The 11474-nt window shown below is 40.7% G+C and overlaps 1 protein-coding gene across 2 annotated transcripts; it reads right to left on the reverse strand.

Moving 5' to 3' along the window:
* Positions 1–651: 651 nt before the first annotated feature.
* On the reverse strand, positions 652–7537 carry ncam3 (neural cell adhesion molecule 3). Of its 2 annotated transcripts, none has more exons than XM_044033488.1 (16): positions 7018–7537; positions 6553–6624; positions 6304–6465; positions 6033–6170; positions 5201–5344; positions 4787–4904; positions 4247–4401; positions 4008–4141; positions 3758–3893; positions 3222–3386; positions 3011–3131; positions 2620–2746; positions 2367–2535; positions 2052–2238; positions 1857–1946; positions 652–1693 (listed from the first exon to the last, which is right to left on the reverse strand). In XM_044033488.1, coding segments are annotated over exons 1-16 (1986 nt in total). In that variant the 5' UTR covers positions 7085–7537; the 3' UTR covers positions 652–1692. The 2 variants fall into 2 exon arrangements, with proteins under 2 accessions (XP_043889423.1, XP_043889422.1); XM_044033487.1 differs by having other exon boundaries at positions 1857–1985.
* Positions 7538–11474: the final 3937 nt, after the last annotated feature.

Genomic DNA, 11474 nt, shown 5'->3' on the forward strand with positions numbered 1-11474 from the left:
CAAAAAAACATTTTCCTCATTGTTATTAAGACAGCTTGTCTCCCCCCTCCCCTTTTAAAAAAAGTTTAAACAGGAAAAATAACAACTAAATCCACTGTGCATGTTTGCTTTTGGGGCAAAAATGAGTTAGACATCAGTCATTTCCTCAGGAAATTCAATGCTTACAGACAAATATGAGCTCACTGTGGAAGACATGATCACCCAGTGTCTCCAAATATAATCTATGTGGAGTGTATCAAAACAGATAATTACAGCATTGTCGGCTAAAATCAGGGCAGATCCGAAGCAAAAGGCTGAGAGCTGATTGGTTCGTCATGGTCAACTGACTTTACTTTGTTGTTGCTCCGCTGCCTATCTTGCACTTATATTTAAACTATTAAAAATAGAGAAGCTTAAATCGACTAATTAACAGAATGTTTGCTGGGAAAAGGTCCATGACACAATATCTGATTTTCATTGAAGCAAAAACAGGATGGTGGTGTCGTTTTGCTTAAAGCAAACCATTGTATCTGCCCTGTTGTGAATATATATAGTTACAGAAGGTGTGACTATGGAGGCAGAAACATAAACTTGCTTTCAGCTGAGGCTTTCTGAACAGATATTATAATCATTCTGATTTTGAAAAGAAGGACAATGACTTAGTCAGACTTGTTGCTTTGCAGACAGGTTTTTTTGTTCGAACACAAAGACTTGACAAGTGTACTGTATGTACAGTCATTTACAGTGATCAGTGGAATACACATGTAACAAGGAAGTAAAAAAAGAACTTGTGATATAAAAAATGCAAAAAAACAAAAAAAACATGAGCTGCAACTGAGTTAAAATACCTAAATTTCACTTTTTCACACAGACCTTTTTCAACAGAATAGATTAACTTATTTTGACATACAACTGTCTATTATTACAGGTACTTTAAAAAGGGTTCTCCTCATAATAAAAGTTTATTTTTGCAGTGTTAGTTGCAATCATTTAAAAAGAAAATCAGAAAAAAAAGTGCAGAATAGTAAAACTGGCTACGAATACGGCTCTAATTTTAAAGCCTCTCATGATGAATATTTATGCAATAACAAAAATAAATACCAGTGCATAAAAAATGTCATTATGGTTAGTCTTAGTTTAAGCTGAAAGGCCCTGTAATTGTTTGATAATACTGGTCAATATCAGGATGCATTGTTATCTAATCTAGTATGTATAGTTTTACTAAACATAGCAGCCAAATGGAATGAAAGTTAAAATAACACCATGTCAATGAAATGATTTTGAAACACTCTTATGGTTAAAGAAATGCGAAATAAGACAAAACCTTGTTTCTGTGTCTAAAATTCAACAAGCAGGTTTAAAATATGTAGCAATGACAACAAAACAGTCACAACAATGTTACCCTGTAAAACACAGACACCAAGATTACCCTGTAAAGGAGATTTCTTTTTTTCCTTTCACTCCTTAGTTAAACCTGTACTAATCAACACCAGACAGGACAAAGTCAGTCAGTTTTCACTCTGTTGCAGACATTTGGCCGTTTCCATGGCAGTTGTATCCGACATAGGAATTGCTTGAGTCTTCTGAGCCAGTGGGTGTGACCGCGTGAATGTGAATTTATAGCAGTACATTTTCACATGATTTATGCTGGTGTTTTACCTCTTCTTCGCCTCATGCTTCAACAGTAGGGTGGCTTCTGTCTGATTGTATTTTCCTGTGTGTGGGGGGGAGGGAATTGTTGGTGAGACATTAGGATAAAACAATACAAATATATGAAATTAATTCACCAAAAAACATAATAGTAATAGTAATGTAACTTGGGGCACAAATTATTTCCAAGAACAATCGATTTGCCTCATGAGAGTGAATAAACATACTAATTTTTGGTGAGGGGGGCTTTGTCGCAGGTGACCTCTGTGAGCTGCCCCCCCTCCTTGGTGAATGTCTGGACCCCCAGCTGTTGCATACTGTCTCGGAGAGTGGAGATGCCTTTCAGATTCACGTCTCTGCAGCCAGAACACACACAAAAATGATGACAAAAACCTTAAAAAAACGTTTTTCCAATCGCTTACCCATTAGATGTTCCATCCTCAAGCCTTTTGAGGCCCGGAACCTTCTGTCCAAACAGTTTTACGGCTATGGACATGAGGAGGCCGCAGCGATTTCTGTAGCAGCAGGTGGCGTCTACCATCAGGAACACCACCAGAAAGATAACCATGACGATGCCGACCACGCTACCTTTGGTCATGCTGCTGCTCTCTTTAAAGAGGAAGGACAATGTCAAGATTATCTGACTGGATATTTGACAACAAAACACTGATGAGGTTTCAATTCATGTTGGGACTATTTCTAGTTGTGCTGAACTGGCAAAGTAGAAGGCCACATACGAGGCTTTTCTGCGATGGTGAAGTTCATCTTGGCAGGGATAGAGGAACCATTGGCATTGACGGCCATGACTTCCATTTGATAGTCTGACCCGAAGGACAGGTCTTCAAGGGAGACAGTGTTGGCTTCAGGTGACAGTTTCATCTCCTTCCACTCAGCCCCTTCTTTATCCTGGTTAAAGACAGGATGGACACACAGGATGAAAGACTGGAATCGAAAGGACCAAAGAAGAGAAAGAGAGAGAGACGCTCTTGCCTGTCTGTATCGTATGCTGAAGTGCAGCAGAGGCATTCCACCATCATCAATCTGCTTGAGAGGGACAGTCAAAGAATTGCTCTCTATTTTAATGGCATTGGACAAGACTGGACTGTCTGGTTCACCTACAGAGCAAGAAAGAGGAAGTAACTCATTACCAGCTGATTACATTTAACATGTTGTGAACTACAGTTGGAACTTTATTAATAAATTGAGTGGAAGTTACTATGAGTGCTTTACCTCCTGAGGATGAATGGCAGCAGATAATGATGTCATGGAAATATTAAGATCACGGTTGCATGAGACACAAACAAGGAAAAATAGTCACGTCAGATGAACTGTATAATTGTCCATCAAGTGAGTGATTGTTGCAGTGTGTGTGTACCACTTACGTATTCCCAGTGTGCGAACGCTTTTTGTCTCCGAGAACCATCCCAGTCCTACAGCGTTCATGGCTGCAAACCGCACTGTGTACAAAGTGTAGGGCTTCAGGGCGGTGATAGCCAGGGAATCTACAAATGTGAATACAAAAACACTTCAGCATATGCACAAAAATTTCGACTGAACTGAGACCCCGATCAACAACAAAATGTTTTTTCTACCTGAAGCGGGTACTGTCACCTCCTTCCACTGCTGTGTTGCACTTTGCCTCCACTGCAGGATAAAGCTTGTGACTGGAGTTCCTCCACTGATGGGCATTGTTTTGAGGGAGAAGAGGACTGAGGTCAGTCCAGGTGAGACTGACAGGTACAGAGGGCCGGGCTGAGCTGCAAGTCAGGCAGGACACATCACACTGTACATGGGCAACACTTTACATTACAGTCAAGTTACATGGATAAAATAATGTACCAGAGATGCAATATTATGGCAATACCATCTTATTTCTAAAGTAATATCCAAATAATAGCTTGGTAACAATCTACATGTGTACAATATGTACAACTTAATGTGAAGAGTATTACCTCAAAACTAAAGATTGTGTGTGGGACACACAGTATGGCAGGATGGATTTCAAGTTAATAACATGGATATTAACATACTCAAGATATATGTGTATATATATATATACACATATATGCATTCTATTGTAATTTCTAGTGTAATTTTCTAAAACACCAATTCAGAAATAAACCCTTACTATGTATTGCGACATCTCTTGATGCATTTCCAGTTGTGCTGACAGCCATGCAAGAATATAGTCCGCCATCAGAGGGCAGTATCTCATCTATCACCAACACACCATTCACCACATGAATGTGGCCAGATGCAGAGTCCTGACAGAGAAAAAAAAAAATATGATGAGAGGACCAGTATCACTGGACACACATAATGTATAGCCCATTATGAGTTTTGCTCTCTTCTGTGTGTCTCTCTTGACACACTCTTACCAGTGTTTGTCCATTGTGCTTGTTGAGCCAGTGCAGCTCAGGCTGGGGATTGCCGGACACATTACAGGACACGGACACTCTCTCTCCCACTAACACACTCTGCTGCTCTGCTGACACAAACACCTCTGGAGCCTCTGAAATAAAACATTCAACCCAAAATCCAAAAGTGAATATTGAGTGCCACATTTACCAGGGGGACAGAGAATAAAGTGATAAAGTGAGAATAAAACTGAACCAACCAAACACATCAAGCATGATGGTCGCACTGTCCTCAGATATCTCGTTGGTGGCGGAGCAGACGTATTCTCCATAGTCGGCTCTAGCAACGGACAATATAGTCAGCTGACTGCGGTCTGAGTTGAAAAGGTGGCGTGAAGGGTCAAATGTTCTCGGCCTGCAAGTAGGAAAAGGAGACATTCTTTATTAATATGACGTCGACATGCCATCCAAATAATTACAGTCCTGGAAAGAGGTCAGAAGAAGGAGACAGAGATAAAGTTAGTGGAGGAGACAAGTGATGCCACAGAACATTAACCAAACTGATAAGAAAATTGCTTCCACTTTGTATGCGCACTCACACACGTGCCACACAACCTGGGGCACACTCGGGGGTCCAAATATCAACTTATTATGACTCAGTTTTGCTGCTAATGATAGATTGTCTTACTCTAAGAGTTGCAGTTGTGAGAACGTATGACAAACAAATTGGAAAGAAAAGAAAAATCTACAATAGGTCCATGTTATACATAATCAACATGATGAATAAACTGAGGTCTTACATGATCCATGTGATATTTGGTTTGGGCTGACCTTCCACCAAACAAACCAGAGAAACATTGGTCTCTGATCCAGCCATCACTTTTTTCACCTTTTCTGTTAGAAGTACTTTAGGAGGTACTGTAGGAGGAAATTGAATAAGAAAACAATGTATAATATTCACACAAAAACCCACAATGTTCTTCTTTCTTAAACACCTTTTAGATTTAGTGTACCAATGCTCTGTGTTTATATCTTACAGTATCTTGTGCTTAGTATTGTACAGTTAATAAACTGGTAGATTTGGCCTTCACAATATTTGCGAAGACAACTCATTTGTATCAATTGCGCTGGATTGAGATCTAACACTCAAATGAAGAACTTATGTCAAAACACAGGACTAACAATAGAAAGATAATAATAAAAAAGCTACCCACCATTGACAACAACAGAGATAGCGAGCGACTGATAGACAGGCCTTCCTTTGATCTGGGCGTGACACACATACGTCCCAGCATCCTCCCTTTTCACACCCTCAATACGGAGCGTGTTATCACTTGTGTGACTCACGCGAGCTCCAACTGCAGTGAGGAAAAAAGGGCAAAACAAAACAATCATGAGTGGAGAAAAAAGGCAAATACAAACTATATTACTATAAAACATGACAAGATTTTGTTTCGCATTTACAGAGCCTGTGTATCGCAGGTAATATGGATTGATAAGTGATTCATTTTTCTCTTTTGATACCCAAACCTGCATTTATTGATTTATTTTATTATTTGGGGAAAATTAAAGCCCGTGACATGACATAGCATTAAAGAACAGCATTATACATGCGTAAGGTTTTACATCAGTCACATCAGGGCAGCCAAGAAATTCAAATATCAGTTTCCATTACTGCTTCATAACCTGCTCCAAACTAAAATGCAAAAATTGAAGAAAAAAATACAAAAGAAATGTCTGCATCCAGAATATTATCACAGTTAATATCCATCTAACACAGCAGCTACATATTGAACACCACCTTTAATACTGATTTAATTGTATTGCTGACTAAATGATCTACAAATGAGGTGCGGATTGCAGTGCACTAGCGAAAAGGGGAGCTGCGTTTGTTCATTATCTTCACATTCAGCCAACTACCAAGACAAGAGGTGTATTGACAACCAGATATAGTGCAAAAATAAATGTGAAAGTCATTCTGTAATCACCAAAATAACCGTCATACCACACAGATGCCCCGTGAGGCCATAGGTGATGGTCATGTACCTTTAGTGGGGATTTTTTGATTATTCCTTAGCCACTGAACTTCCACCGCTGGCCGGCCGGTCACATGACACGGCACCACCCCATCTTTGCCTTCAAGAAACTTGTGGTATGTTTTGGTTTCACCAAATGATGGACCCTCTGACATAGGGAAAGATATCATCGAAATTGAGTTTAGCCAGTACATAATTACACACTCTCGCAACTCTAAATATATGGAAAAACACAACTAACTCTTTGGGTATATGTGTGTGTGAAGCCAGCTGTTACTCACCATGAACATACACCTGTGTTTGCACACTGTCATTGTGTCCAGAGCCGAAGTCACACAAACAGGTGTACTTGCCAGCATCCTCGAATGTCGCCTTCTTGATGTGCACAATGTCTCCAAAATCTTCCCCGTCCTTCTGCCATGTTATATCGCCCTCTTCTTCAGCTAGCAAAGGAGAGAAGAATGCGAAAGCAGTTAAGTAATACTGCAAACAGGAAATGTCCATGTGAAAATGTAAAAGAAGTGACAAACCTTTACAAAGCAGTAAAAATTCTTCTCCCACCAACACATCCTGCTTAGCGATAATTATTTTTATCTTTGCGTCTATAGATGAAGAGAGAAGAGAGGAAAAAAACATTTGATGATTCCTGTGCCAAATGGAAACCCAAATAGCAAACCAAAATAGCAAAACAACTCCTTGCTCTTTTGTCGATTTCATAATTCATGTTAAAATACAGACTTTTACCAGTGAAGAACAAAAACCATCCAATCATCAGCCTTTCTACCACTGTATTTCTTTCTAACTCCTTAAAAAAGATATGTATCCTTGATTATACTGGCATGCATATATTAGATTTGGGGTGAAAACAGTCAGATATTGGTTATTTTCTGACATATTTCCGGCTTTCTCTTCATCACAGTCTGAATATTACAGTGTGTGCACATAAACACAACATTACAAAACTGCCAAATTCTTAAAACAACAACAGATCTTACCTGTACCATACACCACCAGCACCAGGAGCAGCAAGGCTCGTCTCAAGAAAGGTGATTGGTTCTTCATTTTGGCTGCAGGTAACCGATCTCTTAAGACTTCAAATTTTCAGAATTCTGCTCTTTGTTCAATCCAGGTGCCTTGGATTTTCAGCAGCACACAACTGGACGGACTGTTTAAATTCTTATAGACTTTACACAACAAACTAACTCATCTTAATTTTACAACTGGCACAGAACGTCCAGCTGACCTTGGCTCAGTGTTGCACCTGTTGTAGAAAAGCCACCAAATGATGACCAAAGAGAGTGTCTGTGTCAGTTTATATAGGGGCATGACAGCTTCGATGAGAGGAAATGAGAGAGAGAGAGGGAGAGCGTGAGTGAGAGGAGGGGGTCTTTCATCCCTCCTTTAGCTCCAACAGAGTCACTGTGAACGTACTGAGAAACAGGAGGTGATGATGGGAGTGACGTTTGTCCCTCTCTCTGTTTTATCTTTACAACCTCACAATTGTCCTCATGTTCCCTTTGTCTTCGTAATTGTCTGCCCCCCCACCTACCTAAAGCCCCCCACTCCCTGTCTGTCTGTCTGTCTGTGTCTCTCGCCTTTCTCTTCACCCTGCTCCCTGCCTCCCCCTCCAGGCTACCGGATGAAAGCAGGGGAGGCAGCTGCCCCCAGGGGAAGAGAGGAGAAGATGGAGAGCGATATTTCTATCATGCCATCATTTTTTCCTCCCTCAAAAGGGTCACATTCTTCCTGAGTACACGCACCACACGGCACATACACCACCAAAGTCACTACACCGCCACATTGCCTGAAATATAGTACATCCTGTATGATGCCGAAATCAACAAAGCTCAGGGACAAGCTCGTTTTAACCCAAAGACAAGGTTTCAGGAAAAACAGCCACTGTCCTGTGATTGTACAATAGTACATTTAATCATCCAGTTCAGCCTGTTCAAGTCAAATCAAAATAGAAACTGTAGGAGCCAGAGTCAAGTTGGTTGTAGTTCGGGGTTAGGTCAGGTGGTTGGTGCCAGACAAGGAATTTAACCCAGCACCTTCTTGCTGTGAGGCAACAGCTGCTAACCACCACTACTAACGAAAAAGTCTGCATTTATGGACATTTCTTCCAGACAAAAATATTAAATCCAGGCATAACCTGAATGACAAAAGGAAGAAGGAGACTTTCAACAATACAAACCAATGTCTTCAAAGGAACAAGGGAAGTCCACTGTATTTGGGAGAATCTGAAGCCTCTTTTACTGAAACCTTTGGTGCACGGCCAATCAGCTGCCAGGATCACCTGTACCAACACATCATTAAAACCATGCACACCTGCAGCTCATCACACATACACTTTCACAAGGACACGATGATTATGACGCCAGGCTCGTAATACTAACATTTAGCTAACACTAGCGCTGACCTCCCTCGACATGACGTTACCTTACTGACCCAAACATCTGATTTTTGCCAGGCAGCTGTCGTCCCAAAGGACAGACAAACAAACTTCCGAAGTAAACTGTTGGGTTTTTTTTTTGGTCTGAAATTTGTCTCCAAATGCAAACACACACAAACACACACAGTTTACATCCATAACCCTTTCATCTTTGTGGTGTCAGAGCCGCTGCCAGTCAAGCTTCGTTCCTCTGGGTCTTATAACTTTCATTGGCCAACGTCCAGCCTGCCCCTCCCACCTTTTCATAGATAGCCTATCAATGCATCCACAACAATGTGCATCCAGCCAATCAAAGGCTACAGAGCCCAGTGGGGGCCACCTATCAAGTTGATTATCAGGAGGTGCTATTATGGCTCATTAAAACGGAGTGTGCTCAAAATGAGGGCCGTTAACAAGGGCCATTAACGAGGGTGGGCACACACTACGACTGCATACGTCACATTTGATTGAGTTTTGTATTTTTCTAATTATAACCCCGTGTTTTCAGTGATGCTGCGGTCCAGCTGGTTCAATGGCAAACAGCAGCACTGTATATGCTGGCATTTTGCAGGCACCATGTTGTTTATTATTAATATTGTCAATATTAAATATTTTGCATAGTTTGTAGACATCAGGCCCTCAGTACAAAAACCTGTTTCCCAACCCTGGTCCTCAGGAAACACTGCCCTGCATGTTTTAGATGTTGCCCTGCTCCAACACACCTGATTCAGACCAGGGTAGGGAAACACCACCAAATAGAGTTTATGCCACAGCTGCTGTAAATGACCAGCATTGGTAATTATCAGAATGATTTCTTATGTTTCTGTAACATTTACTACACCAGCTCTTTACCCGAAACTTTATGTTTAATACTAAAATATAATTATTATTGTTATCCATGAATTTTCAAATGTACAGGAAACTAGAAAAAATATATAAAATATAGTGAGATAACCTTACCCAATAGAATTTATTGTAAGTTGTTGATGGTTGTTTTGAGACTGCACACACGTACACAGTCATGAGTATTTCTATGTGTTTTAAGACTTCCATTCAGTCCACCCAAGGCCGCATCCCTCACGTTTTCGGTCTCTATGAGGTGGACTGGTCCTGACAAGGTCAGTGTTTACGCCAGAAAAGGTCCTGAATAGGAAACAAATACAAAAACACACACACACACACAAACTGAACGTTTAGTGTTCCTCTCTTTGTCTTTGTGAGCAAAAAATAAACACAATTTTGAGGACACTCTGTCCAAACCAAACCTCCACACTATTCCTACACCACAAACTTTTGTGACTTTTCACACTGCACAACTACACTGACGCAGTACGTGTAGAAGCTTATGTCACACTGTTGACATATATAAGCTTATACATCAGGGATGTGGCAGCTCAGGAGTCGGCAAGGCTGTTTGCTTTGAGACTACAGACTGTCTGTGCTCTCGTGTGCCTGTTTTCACAGATAATACACTACAGTGAACTGTACAACATAATATATTTTACGCTGCCATACAGCACATATGACAGAAACAAATACAACGTGTACAAAAACACGTCCATACGTAAAGGATGGTTGAAAGAAGCAGAGGCCGTTGAAGACATTAGGACGAGACAGGCAGGAAGGAGTGAGAGACAGACATGGACTCTCGTGACTGGAGAAGACACACCCTCACTCTCCTCATTTGTGTGAACAAAACATCGTTGTGTGTCTGTGTCTGTGACTGTCTGTCTGTCTACATGTATTTTTAAACCTCTTTAGGATCTTCTCTGGCATAAACATTGACCTTGTCAGGAGCAGTATTCCTGATAGAGACCAAAACCTGGTCCTAAAGAGGCAGAACCTAATTTCTGAGGAACTGTTTGGGGTCAGGGGTCAAAATTTGGAATTGTGGTTACAGGTTAAGGTTATATGCTTAGGTATAATAGCTAAGGTTAGGGACAGTGTTTTGTTTAAGCTCTCACTCACTGACTTCATCTTCATTCTCCATATGACGGTCTTGGGGGATGGGTGGAAACCAGAGTACCACGAGGAAACCCGAGGACATCATGCAAACTCCACACAGAGAACACTGAGGTTGAATTCAAATCGAAACGGTTACTTTCTTGCTGTAAGGCTAGCCACTACCCTGCTGTGTGGCTCCACTTTCTGTACTTTATGGCTGCATTCAAATCATAAAAGTTAACGTATTTGTTGTTGAATTTAGTCTATTTGTAAAAGTCTAGGAACCATATATGATACCTTCATGGATCTTGAATTCCTAAATGAAAACTGTGTAATAGTAACAATGTACATTCATTCATTTATTCATTTTTCCCAAGCCAAATTTTTTCATTTTCTTTAGCCTCTGCATGATGGTTGTGGGGAGCTGGAGCTACAGGTGGCCTGCCTATCACAGGTGTGACAATTCAAGCTCCACAAACAAAAAAACACAAAAAAACACAAAAAAACAGGCGAGTCCTCCACTGTTAGCCAGACTTTGTTGCTCTCTTTTTTTTATTTTTTATCACTTAAACATTTTTACTAAATAAATACAACTCATGATATTGCAAATCTGACATGGCAGCAAAAAGCATTGTGCATTGTGTCCTATGAATGTTGTTACAGTGCAGCCAGTATTATGATAATAGTAACCCATGTTTATGCTCACATTAGTAAAATTATCTCTGTGACTGAAATAACATCAGACCGGACTTCAAACAAAACCAATACTTCCCTTCTCCTCTCTTCTGTCTATTGTTTTCACTGTGAAAGTGACAGCAACGCAGCTCCTCGCTATATTTAACCTGCTAATATTTATACACAGAAAAGACAGTGAGGGTGTGGCCTTGAGTTCATCCAAACCTTCGCGTACGCCAACCATTGTTGTCACATAAACAAGTGATAAACAAACAATGCAGCACACTGTCGTCCTTTATGTCACATTTGAGTGCATTGTGTGTGTTTTCACCGCGTCGCCTCTATTCTGAGCCAAACTCCAGCGCCTCCTCATTTGTTCAGCTAATAACAGGAGTAAACCAG

Source organism: Solea senegalensis, linkage group LG9 (assembly GCF_019176455.1).
Source record: "Solea senegalensis isolate Sse05_10M linkage group LG9, IFAPA_SoseM_1, whole genome shotgun sequence".
Lineage (NCBI taxonomy): Eukaryota > Metazoa > Chordata > Actinopteri > Pleuronectiformes > Soleidae > Solea > Solea senegalensis.